Genomic DNA, 15,898 nt, shown 5'->3' on the forward strand with positions numbered 1-15,898 from the left:
CTCTATCGCGACATACAGATGGTCCTGAATTCACTCCTGGGCACTAAGGTTAGGCTATAAATACCTCCCACGTTCAATCACTGCATAATTAATTGTAAATATTTCAATCACTAAAAAAATAAATTAAATTAAAATGTATTAAATAAATACTTTCTGTTTTATAGAATAAGTATCTATTTCTAGAATACTACCGTTTTAATAAGTAATTACCTTACTCTCATCAGTTGAGTTATTCGTGAAATTATCCAATTAAATACCATTCATGAGGCACACAACCCCATGGGTGTAAATAAAATAGTAATAAAAACAAAAAAGTTAAATAATAAAACAAATTATATTTTGCCCGATTTTAACAATCTTTAGATCTTTTGTTAGCTTACTCGTGTTAAAGAACGATGACTCCTGAGAGAATGCAGACAGTGGCCCATCACATTTCCTCGTCCCCATTTTTTTTACAGATCATAGTGATGAACTGTTTGCCCAGAGCTTAGATGTTTACTGGAGCAAATTGACAATAACCACTAATTTTGGCGAGCATAAAATGTTGAACTTATATAAAAGATTATTTTAGATACAACGCTGGCTCAATATTACAAGGTTGTACGAGGGTCGTTTGAAAGGCCGTGCAAAGTCAGAGAGATAGCACCACTGGCGCGTATCGAGGTTATGTTTAGTTAGTAGCATCTCTTGGAAGAACACACACCAAGTTTCAGCCAGATCGGTCTATTTCTTTGTGTTTGGCATTCGTTTGAATCGAGAAAGTCGAGTGATTTTCAAAAAATGGACGAAAAAGAATTTCGTGTGTTGATTAAACACTACTTTATGAAAGGCAAAACGCCTCAGGAGACTAAAGAGAAGCTTGATAAACATTATGGTGACTCTGCACCTTCGATTAGAACAGTTTATAAGTGGTTTCAAAATTTTCGGAGTGGCCATATGGGCACAAGTGACGCTGAACGTTCTGGACGCCCTGTTGAGGTTACTACTCCAGAAATCATTGATAAAATCCATGATATGGTGATGGATGACAGAAGAGTGAAGGTACGTGAGATTGCTAGTGCTGTGGGCATCTCGAATGAACGGGTACATAATATTTTGCATCAACATTTGGACATGACAAAGCTATCCGCAAGATGGGTGCCGCGACTACTCACGCTTGACCAAAAACGAAATCGTGTGAAGTGTTGCAAGGACGGTTCGCAGCTGTTCCAGAAGAATCCGCAGGACTTTAAGCGTCGTTTCGTCACTGTGGATGAAACATGGATACATCACTACACTCCTGAGACCAAAGAACAATCTAAAGAATGGGTTACCAAGGGGGAATCTGCGCCAAAAAAGGCGAAGACCGTTCCTTCGGCCGGAAAGATTATGGCGACTGTCTTTTGGGATTCGCAAGGAATAATCCTCATCGACTATCTGGAAAAGGGTAAAACTATTACAGGTGCATATTATTCATCTTTATTGGACCGTTTGAAAACCGAGCTGCAAGAAAAACGCCCACGATTGGCCCACAAAAAAGTCCTTTTTTATCACGACAACGCACCAGCTCATACCTCAGCAGTTGTGGTCGCAAAATTAATGGAAATAGGGTTCCAACTCGTTTCACATCCCCCCTATTCTCCAGACTTGGCTTCCTCGGACTACTATTTCACTGTTTTGGTTTACCCCAAAAAATTAAGTAGTTTTTATTTTTGCACGGACTTTTCAAACGCCCCTCGTATGTTACATTTTCAGTATCAAAGTTGTATGATGAAACATATTTAATTAAATCTAATCTAAATAAGGCGAAATGGGGATTATTCAGTTTTGTTTTTTAGTTTACACATTAGTAAGTAACAGTTAGACTCAATTTTGCGGCGCTAACTTATCTAATAATAGTAGAATAAAAATTTGAAATTTAATTTTCTCTAAACCTGCCTCTGGTCACATAGAACCTTGTAATATTGAGCCAGCGATATACTGTTGTGATAAGAATTAAATAATGCTAAAATTTTGATCAAAAGAAACCCTAATTTGGAGATTTTAATTAATTAATATTAAACTCAAAGGTGGTTAGGATAACAGACTACCTCATTAAAATATCTTTAGATATAATTTTATATGCTCTTTTCTAAACGATAATTATTAATTCCTTTAGGTTGTTATCCCAAATATTAATTAATTTTTTTAAAAGGCTTTTGAAAATCTTTGAAGATATATTTAAATTGTCGCTTAAATTAAAGTTTTCTCTTAAATTTTTGTCTATAAAGTTACTATATCTAAAAATTACAAAATTAGAGATTTTATTTATTCTAATTTAAAGAAAGCAAAAAATTTGTCTTCAAAAAAATAATAAATATTCAAACAGTTTTTTTTTTGTTTTTTCTCATGCGAACTGACAGATTATGAAAATAAGATAATTGAAGTGGTGTCGCGTGACCATTTAGGTTGGGATGCTGTTGGTCTGGAGACAAACGACCTTCCTCCCACCAAAAGTGGACCAAACCGCTAAGAATTCTAAACCGCACTCGCATCTGTTTAATGGGTTCCAAGGTGTTGTATTTAAGTCGCATGCTCGTGCCGTAACATGTGTTGTAGTAATGGTTAGGCTTTCCTAGCCCGTAACACAGTGTTTTTTATAGACTGCGAAATTTAAAGATTTTTAATCATTCTTTTAATATATCCCATCACTTATTACCTGTGGTATAAGCTGGCAAACCTGGGTGTTTATGGAAAAGTGTTTAGATTTATTAAGAAATTGTATGAATCCGCTAACATTAAAATTAAATGTGGTTACAATGTTACGTCAGAATTTAATTTAACTCAAGGCATAATACAGGGCGAAATTTTAAGCCCATGGGCGTTTAACCACTATATTAGTGATATAGAAAATTTTTTTGTTAGTCATGGTGCGAATACTATTAGAATTAATAAAGAAAATGATATTTTAATGTTGGCATATGCGGATGATTTGACGATATTTGCTGATAGTTATACGGACTTAAACCATAAATTGCAAATTTTAGATAAGTATTGTGATCAAAATTTTTTAAAAGTAAACGTCAAAAAAACAAAAATTATGAAATTTAAGTTGAATGGCAGACATTCTGTGTTAAAAAGAACTTTTATTTATAGAGGTGAGCCAATCGAGGTAGTCAACAATTATGTTTATTTAGGTGTAACTTTTTCATCTTCATGCATGTTTAGAGAAAACCTTGTGTCAGCCATCAGCAAAGCCAACATGGCTACCGGTAGTGTCTTTGATATTCTTAGCAAAGGAAAATCTAAGTCTTGGAGTTCGAGAATATACCTGTTTAAGTCAATAATTGGTAACAGCCTTTTGTATGCGTCTCCAGTCTGGGCATTGAAGTATTTAAATGAAACTGACGCGGTTCAATTACGGTTATTTAAGAGACTATTATGTCTTCCAAGAAATACCGCTAATCACTTGCTTAGGCTTGAAACTGGAGAATTGCATGTGAGTTTTTCTGTTTTAAAACAAGCTTTTAATTGGATCTCAAAAATAGAAACTATGGAGGAACATAGGTTGCCAAAAGTCTGTTTCAATCAGTTAATTAACTATGACCAAAACAGTAATAATAAGAAAAACTCTTTGAAATACAATTGGTTTTCTCAAATTAAGAGTAATATTTCAAAAACATGTATTGATCATTTAGGTAATCTGACGGATCTTCTACGTACTAGTGACAACTTTAAAAATATTTTAAATTTAATTAAATTTTTCCTTAGTAACAGCTGATTTGAACCGTTTGTACAAATCAAGCTTTTCCCAGCAGTTATACTCAATCCATACTCTTAAAGATTTTCTTACGTGTCAAACATATCTCGAACTAAATGTACCTCTGAAATTTATTAAATTTTTTGCAGAATTTAGGCTATGTAATAATTATTTTATGAAATTTAATATTAATAATATAATTTACAAAATAGACCCTACAAAAACATGTATGTTATGTAATCTGAATGAAAAGGAAGATCTTACACACATTCTATTAAATTGCACTTTGTACAATAATATGAGAGATGTAATAAATATTAACAGTAGTGACTCACCTCATCAAATTATAGTTAACTTCAAAAACAATTATTCTAAAGCTAATATTTTTAATTTATACAAATACTTCTCTGCCATTCTAAAAGTCCGCTCTTCTTCTATTTTAAACGATTAAAATAGAAAAAAAAAAAAAAAAAAAATTACTTTATACTTTCTATGAACTATTTTCTTTATTTGATGGTAAAAAATTATTTACAATAAGTATTTTTTATTTTTTGTGTGATTATGTATTGTACTCATGTCAGCAATCAACTCACTTGTAACAAGCTATATGCTTAAATACAATAAAGTTTATCTATCTATCTATCTATCTATATCCCATCACTTTTTTTTTTATGTGAATGATCTAAATGTTTAAAGATTACTCTAAAACAGAGGTCGCCAAAGTGGTCTATATACGTAGATCCCCAGGGGTCTATTTAACAAAAGTAGGGGTCGATCTGAGCCAGGGAGTCGATTGGAGGTCGAAGGAAAAACAATTTCGTACCCAATATAGCGAACCTTACAAAGAAACACCAGGCACACCCATCTCATTAATTAAGAAGCAATACTGTAGATACTTTACTTATTATTTTTACTTATTTATAATTTTTTTTTTTAATGATTTAATGTGCGTCAACATCTTAGTTTATTGGCACCCGGAGCTTTTTTCAGTGCACTGCCGGCCTCCGGACAGCGTTCTCTCGTTACAGACAACACTTTCCATTACCGGACAGTGAGCTGTAAGAAGCTCTAGGGCTAGCAGCTAGATTCGAACCCGGGACCTCCGCGTGGGAATAAAGAGGACCCGCTCTGATTTTAAGGCGAACCTTTATGTTCCAAAAAAAAAAAACAAAAATATGCCCGAAAAATTCAGAATAGGCAGGAAAACAGATTTTAGGCATCCCTTTATAATGAACATGCCCGGAACATCGCCCCACTGATCTGCAGGGAGTACGTCCAATCTAAAAGCCCACTAAAAGATTGAAACATCTTACAGATCTCGCTTTTTGCTAGTTGATAGACGCTTGAAATTTTGAAACTAAACCAGATTTACAAGACCGTTCAGTCTTTAAAGTTCTCTTTTACAGGATTGGTAGCCGTTAAAATGGTTTAAAGTTCGAAATTTTGTAATTTACTATAGAGAAGGGAAATACGAATAGGTTTGTTAGAAGGGTGTTGCAACTGGTTAGAGGGCGACGAACACAGTACTACACTCCTAGCCCCTGTAGTACAACACTTGGTAGCGCGGCCTTACTTGTTTATCATACATGTCAAATTCATTCAGATAAACTTGCCGCTCTCCGTTTAAATTGCCCATCTATTGTGCTGGTATTAGTTACTAGACTGGGTACTCTTGCTAATTTTCAACATTACTCCAACCGTCCGAGAGAGGAACTAAAACTACGGATGGGCGGCAATTGTGAAAAGTAGTCCCTCTTCAAAAACAGTGCCTGTTGTCTAACAAGTGCTTCACACTTTTACCAAACACTAAACACAGACACAGATACAGACAGACAAACTCATAAAAACTTGTCTCTTACATTCATTAAAATAAACACACATTAATACAAACTCTTCACCGCAGCAACATTAGCACAATTATAGTTTTTCACTGGCAATTTAATTTGAATTCATCACAGCTAATTACTTTGCATTCATTAGCCAACCTTTAAATACCATCATCTTCTTCTCTCCAATTATATTACTAATTTTTTTTTTTTTTTATCTTTTTTAATTTATTCATGGTATTTTAAGTTTTCTCCTTAAATAAAAGTTATGTAGATTTATAACAAGGTACATTTTTTATTTCTTTTTGTTTTTTAGGCGCTTCTTGGTAATTTAATAAAACATTTTTAATGCCCAACTAATTTTCTATTTAATTATTGAGTGATCCTCGTAACAAGTTTCCTCAGGAAGTCCGGTGTGAGTGAACATTTGCATCACTTTCTCTTTCCCCAGATTGTGCAATTATTAGTTATAAATCCACTTCAAAAATTGTATTCACACAAATACATAAACTTACGGATATGATGGGAATTTGATTGTCTTGCATTTCAAAAGATAGATCATGCCTCACAAATATTTGAAATTCGACGTCATTGATTCTCCATAATCCCAAATCCACTACCACCCGAGAAATCATCCTTGGATAAAATAGATACTTAATTAAGGGAATAAGTTTCATCGGGAGCTTCCTGAAAAGTCGTTTTAGTTTTTGTTTTTTTATTGCCATTTTTTTGGCATTGGCTTCCGCCATTCAGCCAGCATCGTCTAGGTGCTTATCACTAGAATATCACTCACTCTCCATTATTACTTATAAATACTTAAACTGAATTAAAATCACGTAATCCTTCTCTAATCATTTTCTTCCATTCATTCTAATTGGCTATAACTTTTCAACACCTTATATCTCCGCTTCTATTGTACCTAGAAAGTTAGAATTTCTGTCCATGGTAGGGCTAAACATTGTCTACAATCGAGCAAATTCCTAATGAGTTCACTCATTATAGAGTATATTACACTCACATTTCTTTGCTAGCTCTGCTAAAGATTTAAGCACATACAGTGTCGAACAAAAGTCTACATACACCACAATATTTCGGGAATTTTCAAAATAAAGAATTATTAGAGTAAAAATGTGATTTAAACATTTGTAACTATTGTTACTAAATATATATATGAGAGATGAAAAGACCTCTGCTATCTCCCATTGCAATAATCTCATGCCTGAACAAAAGTCCACATACAGAATTGATAAGTTCAATATTATAATAATACTTACTAGTAAGGGTAAATCTTAATATTTACAAATTTATTAGTTATAGTTGAAACGTGAATATAGGCGGATCTGAGTTAGTTAAGAATTTATTATTATTTAAAATGGTTCACCAATGAAAGGAAATTCCTGTGTCAGAACGCAGATTAATAGTTAAATTAAATAATCAAGGATTTTCATATCGTAACATTGCAAACATTATTCAAAGAAGCCACGCGAGATATCCTTTCCGACCGAGATAAAAGACAAATTTTCAGGGTGTATGCAGACTTTTGTTCAGCACTGTAGATGTTGGTGGAGTATATTATGTCTTCGTAGCGAAATGGTGCATCTAAATACCTGTATAAGTCATCAAACATTCGTTTGTTAGGACACGCTAAGTTCATTAGATTTTTCGGTTATTAGTTTAGTAAAGGAAAGAGCGGCAATGCTGTCAAAAAGGAGTACCACCAAATGTGGTATGGGAGGATGGAGTGATTTTTTGGGGGGATACTCCCCTCTCTCTCCAAACAGACCGAATCATTTCTTTCATTTTTAGATCGAAACTTTTCACCTGATCTCACTACATCCACTACTAGGAGTAAGTGAAAGTAAACACTGTTTAAAGTATTGGAGTGGGACACCAAATTGGCACCAGAAAGGGCGGCGATTAACTCACTCTTCTATCTACTGAGCGACGGAAGTTAACTAAAAGATACAAACTAAAAATATATGTAAAATTCTCCCATTGGAATTTTAAATTAGACCTGATTTTCCTCGGCTCACCTCGACAAAGGCACTTGAGCATTTCTCTAAACGCGTACACTACATCATTATTAGAGCAAATCTAACTGACTGCTCATTATATTTCAACCAAAACACTAAAATTTGATGTATTTATTATTTAAATAAATACCTTATTATTCTCGAGTTTAGCCTTAATAAATTTTATTAAATTAAATTTGTACTGATGAGGTAGCTTGAACTTGTAATGTGATGAAGTGTTATTTATATTATTTTTGAAAATAAACTCTTGATCATTACGCTGATCAAAATCATTGATTACCTGCCAGTCAGTTTGGCAGGTAATCAAGGTACCATTCCTCCGAACAGTCCTAACAATACCAGATTTACTAACACATTCAACATTATTCAACTTGTTCATAATGTTCAGCTCACTACCTTGTAAGTAATAAGCTAAATATTTGATACAATATCTGTGGATATTTATTTATTTTCCTTAAATTTGGGCTTGCCAACATTAGAGGTCATTAGCGCTCCCAGGCTTTTAAAGGTTCCTAGGCAGAAAAGATTAAAGATAGGCAGGACTCGAATCTAGAAACTCATGGTTGGAGTTGGGTGCGCTTATCTCTTCCTCATCTATGATTATTGCATTCCTTGTACAACTACTGGACGGGCTGTTGCTGCTGTGAGAGCAAGAAGCAGGAAGACTTTTTTATGATTGTATAGAGCTTAACAGGCTGCAGAAATTCGGTATTAGATATAATTAATAAAATTTTTGGGCAAGCGGAAGTCCTATATTACAATATAAATTTTTTTTTTTTATTTATGATTTAAGGCGCATCAACATCAAAGGTTATTGGCGCTCGGAGCTTTTTTTAGTGCACTGTCGGCCTCCGGACAGTGTTCTCTCGTTACAGACAACACTGTCCATCACCGGACAGTGAGCTGTAAGAAGCTCCTAGGAAGAGAAAATGTAAGGGTCAGCAGCTTGATTCGAACCCGGGACCTCCGCGTGGGAGTCTAGTACGCTAACCGCATAGCTAATCCCTTCCCCAAAATATAAATAATGTTTCTTATTTCTTTTGTTGATAGAAATTCATAATACTAATTATTATATGTTCTTAAATAACTCTATTACTAAAAATATTTTCTAATTGTATTTGCATGCGTTTTTGTTGCAGTACTTAGTCTAAGGAATACACAAGAAGAGGAACCACCGGACCCCCAGCTGATGAGGCTAGACAACATGTTGATAGCAGAAGGAGTCGCAGGTCCTGAAAAGGGCGGTGGTGTGAGTGCTGCTGCAGCGGCGAGTGCAGCGGCCGCTTCCGGTCAAGTGCAAGACAACGCGATAGAACATTCAGACTACCGGGCTAAATTAGCTCAAATCAGGCAGATATACCACCAAGAATTAGAAAAATATGAACAGGTACGTTTTCTTGTCTATGTTTTTATTTTATATTGGCTAAGCTTTCGATTTAGGGTCTAGGTCATTTTCAGGGTTGTGGAACATATTTTAAGCAGAGTTGTTGTGTGTATTAATTTGTATACAAAATTTTATCCAACCTACCGCTAATCTAATACTGACTTCTATCCGATATCAAAATATTCTGGCGAAACCAGGGCGAAATTCCAGAAATTTTTGGGAAAAAAAGGTGATAAGGAAAGTTTCATATTTACGAACATTAGCTCGAAACAAGAAATACAAAGACTATTGGGGAACCCGAAATAGTCTCTTTTATGAAGGAAATAAGATTGCGGTGGCTTAGGTGGCTTGGTAGATTGCCTAGAAAAGTGATGCATGGGAGACCGGCGAAGTCAGACTTAGGAGGTTCGACCAGGTTTAAGAAGATGTAGGAGATGATTTCCGCCGTACAAGGAGGCAGCGGAAAAAGGTGGCTAATAGAGAGGAATTACGTACCCTTATAGATGGGGTTCGTCTTGAATAGGATCGTAATACCAGATGAAGAACATAACTCAAATTAGGATAATCGATGGAAGCACAATTTAGATATTCTGGAGCTCCTACACTAGTGGTTTTCAGAAAACTTGTCCTTGAAATAAATATGTATGTATAGAACCCCAAGAAGAAGAACCAGAATTTGGTCTTACTCATTTCTTTTTTACCTATTTTCAAGTCACATCAATCTTATTTCCTTCATAAAAGAGACTATTTCGGGTTCCCCAATAGTCTTTTTATTTCTTGTTTAGAGCTAATTAATGTTCGTAATATTTATAATCAGAAAACCTGAGTGTTTAGTGCACTGGTCTCTCATGCGGAGATTTACTTGATCCTCTTTCACTTCAACCAGCCCTTTACTGAAAAATCTCCGGGCACCAATGACCTCAGTTGTTGACGCTCCTTAAATTACAAAAAAAAAAAAAAAATAGAAAAACAAAAGTTTAAAAAAAAGGCACTTAGTTGCGACCCTAACAGTAATAAATAAGGACCAAAAACATATTTCAGTCCAAAATGTCTGGTTTAAAATTTAAAAGTTATATGTTTAAATTGGTTGTTGTATTTAGGGTTGAACTTTGTTTTCATAATCTGTTTTTAAAATAGATGACTTCACGTGAGTTAAAACTCCTTCTAACAGCTATTTATAAGAGTTACTAAATTTAGAAATATCTTTAGGAGGCACTCAGATGTCTGGTAATTCTTGATGGAAACTTTTTCCTGTATTTCGACAGTTTTATGTTGAACTTGTATTGTTAAAATACAAGATGAATTTTATAAATTATATAAACAAAGGAGAATATTTCAAGTTTTTCTTTCCTTACATTAAATCTAAATCGAATGCTTTTTTCCTCCAGTCATTGATTTAAAACTCAATCTCTACTGTTTGTGACTTTTTTTCATCACCAAGAGGGGTTAAGAAATAGAATTAAGACTGGAAAGAGAAATCTTCCACTGGAGGAAGAAGAAGTATCTGGAGCCGGTGATGCTGCTGCACAGATAATGGCCTTGCTCATCTTTAATTCAGTTTGCCTAATGATGATGATTTTAATCTATTTCCAATTAAATCTTTCTCCCCACTTCTCTCATCTTGTCTTTCACACTTAATTTGCATCCTATTTACTACTTCTCTCCATAAACCACTTCTTTCGCTTTTTTTACCCACATTATCATCGTCTCTTTGATAGTCTCCCGAAAGAATTATTAGTATATTTTAGCTTCTATCTAATCTTTTTCTTCTTATAACTTGGGTTAAAAGGAAGCACAGCGCTTAAAGCAGTTTTTCCACATTGAGTTCTTATCGAACTTCGTTGCTTTATAATAATAATAATTTAATCGTTTCTAAGGACCCTTCATTTGAAAATATTCTTTGGATTGGCATTGTATGCCAAAATCTACTAAATCTAAACCAACGACCGCGCAGTAAAAACAATGAAAATCCTCATTTCCAGCTGTACTTTCCCAAAAACCATTTAATAACTTGTAGTTAAAAATGCACATTTAGGGATAATGGAAGTTCTTTTGCTAAGATCTGAAACAATTTCTTAAGCCATTTTCCCAAAACATAGACATTTTGAGCTCATCCATCAAAGTTTTAGCAAAATTACGAGAGGGGTCTCTTTTATTTACAGTTCTTGAATTATTTAAATGTGCTAGTTCATGTCAAAGTCTTCCGATAGATAATTAGTAGTAGGATTGCGGAAGGTTAAAATTAGATTAGCACTAGGTGTTAGGTTATAAATGTTCATGTTTCATATTGTGCTTAGAATATTTTTATTATTTTCATAAAGTAGAATTCGTTTTATTTAGGTAATTTATGTTGTTATTTGACTTTTTAAATAAATTTAATACAAACTTATTAAACATTTTATAAAATTAGTGCTCCATTTTGTAAATATTTTCCAAATATTTGTTTGGCCAGCAGAAATCGAAAAAGTATGTACCGAATAGTAGTCAAGTAAATAACGAATTATTGAAAATTATTTATCTTAAGTTGGTACTAAGGTAACTCTGCTTTTAACTAAGAAAGTCTTATTGGCCGAATGAAGTACAACTACACTATTTTTAATTAGAAAATACAATCCGTAAAACTAATTTACTTCTTATAATCGTGTATAACATTAATAGGATTTACTTTTTAGGACTGAAATTATTTTATATAGTACTCTGAGAAGTTGTCTGGCATTTATTACTTTTTAGAATTATACCTTAGAGGAAAGTAATGCTATATTCTTGGTGTAAATCAGTATAAACAATTGTAGTGAGAGTATAAAAAGGTCATAAAGCTGTTTGAAGGGCTGCTAGCTCGGTTTTACTACCCTCGTGTAAAGGGTCTGTATTTAGTTTAGCTGGCCAGTGCTTACTCTCCTTAACTCATCATTTCCTACCAGCTTTAACCACACTGACTGGGGTTGAAGGTAGACTGAGAGCGAGGCAACTGTAATTAGTGCTTCTACATTCACACATCGTTTAATTACTGTTTTATTATTACTGTTGTGTGTGTGTGTATGTAGATATATATATATTTATAATTCATGGTGGGCTTCAGAGAACCAGAGAGCAACCTGAAGCGGATAAGATGTAGAAGATGAAGAAGAATATGGAAAGAAAAAAAAATGGTCTATAACTCGTTTTGACAGATTTAATTGAAGGTTTAGTAAGCTAAGTAAAAGAGTGCACATTGGATATTAAATTATAGGGTTCTAAGGTGGTACCATCCCGCCTATGTAATAGAGTAATAGGTCAGGAACAAAATTACTGTTGTTAGAATGGACTGGCGGTAACCACAGTTCACAAGCCAGTCGTTAGGCAATTCAGCCAACCGCTTCTTACTTCTTGTCATATAAACCTATTGCTAACTACAATTCTCATGTCACATGCACATCTCTCCTCAGTGACCACCTAATTGTGTAATTTCTAATTTTTTCTTTCCTCTAACTTATACTTGTTTCTTCTATCTCTTCCTCCTCTTTAAATTATTCATTGAATGCATGTGACTGTGACGGCGAATTAGCCTTCTCACCCTTTTATGGGCAATCTTTATTATTTCGTTACAATGGTTTACCTTCTTATGTTATAAACGGACGCGTACTCTCATAAGTTGTTTATTCTTTCTTGTTTGTCAATTGTGCTATTTTTTATAGTTATAATTATGTATTATTTATATTTACCTCAATTTATCTAGGTTCCCTTCAAAGTCATTTCATGTAACTTTTAAACCTTATGCATCCCATCATATTGTAACCATGAACCCAAGATTGGTTTAACTTTTGCAGAATAACTTCAGTGTTTGTTTGACCAAAGTTGGTGGATTTTCATTTCAAAGTTTTCTATTTGCTGACAATCTGCTGAATTTATTTATATATTTTTTTTTAATGTTTGCAACTTCTATTTAATTCTGTTACTTTCTCGAATTTTAAAAAAAGTACATGTCTGTCTCAATTATCACAATACACCTTGACAAATAGGTTTTAAGAGGATAAAAGCTAATAAAAAGTAATATTCATTAATTTCCAAATAAGCAGCAAGTTTTGATTATATGTTTATCTAAAAAGGAAAAGCGTTTGTCGAACTTTAGTCACATTCTAAGCATTAATTCATGAGCTGCAGATTTGAACATTTTTTCAGAATAAATAAATAAATCGGTAAATTATTTGCAATTTTATTAATAAATAAATAAATTTGATTTTTTTAAGGAAGGAAATAAAATTGAATTTATAGATGAAGTAATGAATTATTGTATATAACTTAAGACTGCAATAACACAGAATTTTATATCTTCAGCTCATGCTTGTTCTTTCCCATTTAAAGAATATTATTAAATAATTTGTACCATCGTACAAAGTTACTGCTGTAAAAGTAAATAAAAATATTGCCTTATCCTTGGTAATTAATGATTAGTTGGCATTTGGTGTTTGTTACAGGCGTGTAATGAATTCACAACACATGTGATGAACCTTCTCAGGGAACAATCTAGGACAAGGCCCATCACGCCCAAAGAAATAGAAAGAATGGTTCAAATTATTCATAAAAAATTTTCTTCAATACAAATGCAATTAAAGCAAAGTACCTGTGAAGCTGTAATGATACTCAGGTCGAGGTTTCTCGACGCAAGGTTCGTATTAGTTTGATTTATTTTTTTATAAATAAGTATAAGTATAATGTAATTTGTTTTCTTCAATTCATTTTTCTTTTAAATGATTGTTGATGTCGCAGTAACCTGTTACGATCTTAGCAGAATGAGAACAAACTTATAGTTACTTTTACTTGTTATCTTTTTAAAAAATAAGAAATTTTATATACTTTTAACAGTAAACAGTAATTACAGTAATATTTTTTCCAAACAAGGAAACATTTTGTTGTAAAACATATATTATTAATGATAAATTATTTATCGGCTAGTATGTTAGCAAATAATCGTTTACGACCTAGTTTACTTTTCCTTTCCTGGACTAATATCATATCGAGAAATGCAATTTTTCCCCCTTTATACTGATTGTACGTTATCCTTAAGTACATAGTTATAAGTAATTGTTAATTATTTAACTTACTATAGTATTGCATGCTTTTGAGGGAAAACGTAACATATCTATTTTGTTTTAATAGGACCTATATAACCTAAATATACTATTTTAATATTAATGCTTTTTATGGCATAATTATTTAAACCCTTCTAACCTTAATACCTTCTAACCGACTTACCTTCTAACCTTAATACCTCTATTTACACCTTCGCTGACGACACTGCCATTCTCTCCACACACTCTGACCCTATCCTCGCAGTACGCTCACTACAGTCCCACCTTCACTCAATAGAACCTTGGTTAGAAAACTGGCGTATAAAAATTAACCCAACTAAGTCTAAATACATAGTCTTCACACTCAAACGTCAAACTCCGCCACCTGTCTTCTTACATCACACACCTATCCCACCAGCCGACCATGTGCGGTACCTTGGAATGTACCTAGACAAGAGACTTACCTGGAACCCCCATACGAGACTTAAACGTACCGAACTAAACAAACGATACAAACTTCTAGCCAGGCTACTCGACAAACGCTCAAAACTCTCACTACAGAACAAACGACGACTCTATACAGCCCTTCTCACACCAATATGGACTTACGGACTCGAACTTTACGGTACAGCCAAAAAATCCAACCTCAATAGACTACAAACACTGCAATCCAAAATTCTCCGCCGCATACTAGACGCTCCATTCTACGTAAGCAACCACACTATACATACAGATCTCCAAATTCCACTTATCTCCGAACTTGCCAAAATTCGATACAAAAATTTTCACCAAAAACTCTCACTGCATCCCAACCCTTTAGCTGCAAACCTGTCTACAACTACGCTACCCTCCAATCCTCGAAGACGGCTGAGGCGCCGTTGGCCCCGTGACCAACTGGGTGACTAACGGCGGCCATCAATGGATGACCGTCATTCACGTCTGCCATGCTATTCACATACATTCATCGCATTTACCTATTGTACCTGTAGGTACAGGTGTAAATTTCATTAAAAGGATAATAAAAAAAAAAAAAAAATTATTTAAACATATTAAACATTTTATAATAATCGTAACACCTAAATTATAAATTACTCATCTTCACTAATTCATGATGAAATTGTAGTTTCAAAGTATCTTTGTTTAACTTTAATTTTTTGGACTTTTTTTTCGTAGCAGTCCGAAGTTGTTTTATTTCATTTCTGTAATTACTTTCTCTTGTACCTAAATAAGTTTGCCGAGATGAAAAATCTCATTATTGGGTTTTAGAGGAAGTTTAGATTTTGTTTTTTCCTAAATTATTTTAATATAATCAAATAAATATGATATTTTTAGATCTTAAAATTTAAATGTAACCCACTTTCTTGATTCACTGACTTTCGTGTCGCAAGGGGGAATTGAAAATAGTCACTATTCCATTCCATTTTCATTTGCTTACCGTCATGACTTGAAACATTTCTTTTCTTTTTTTATTAACTTCACTTGAAACTAATCAAAATAAACTTCAGTTTTCATAAGGTCCCGCTAACGTCGACATTAGTTAAATCTAACTAACTTCTACAGCTGGAAGGCAATGTTGTTTTACTTCACTCAATGTATAACATCACTTATTCCAAAAACATATCTTCTTGAGATTTGAATGTTATCATTAAAGGATAGTGTGATCAAAGTCTGTATTCTGAGGCGCCAGGCAAAAAATAAACCATTAAAATAATCTAATCATGATAGATGATATGTTTTCAGATAAAATGTTTTTGTAAGTGTCGCCATTTGTAAAAGGTAATCTGCATTCTCTTCCGGTTTTTGCCCAGCTTGATCAAACTTCTTTAAAGTGGTTGTTTGTCCTGTTTTCCGGTCCTAAAGTCAGTATTTTTTCCCCTGCGATTACATCA

At 33.6% G+C, this 15,898-nt stretch overlaps 1 protein-coding gene across 5 annotated transcripts in view; it reads left to right on the forward strand.

The window, feature by feature from the left end:
- The window catches only part of exd (PBX homeobox extradenticle), a 620,888-nt gene that overhangs the window by 585,921 nt on the left and 19,069 nt on the right, over positions 1 to 15,898 (forward strand). For all 5 annotated transcript variants that reach the window (XM_074138519.1, XM_074138534.1, XM_074138528.1 and 2 more), the window contains 2 exons: positions 8,717 to 8,964; positions 13,416 to 13,606. In XM_074138519.1, coding sequence (XP_073994620.1) covers positions 8,717 to 8,964; positions 13,416 to 13,606 — 439 coding nt within the window. The remainder of the gene's footprint in view (positions 1 to 8,716; positions 8,965 to 13,415; positions 13,607 to 15,898) is intronic.

Source organism: Rhodnius prolixus, unplaced genomic scaffold (assembly GCF_049639745.1).
Source record: "Rhodnius prolixus isolate KJV_2025 unplaced genomic scaffold, Rpr scaffold_1, whole genome shotgun sequence".
NCBI classification, from domain to species: domain Eukaryota; kingdom Metazoa; phylum Arthropoda; class Insecta; order Hemiptera; family Reduviidae; genus Rhodnius; species Rhodnius prolixus.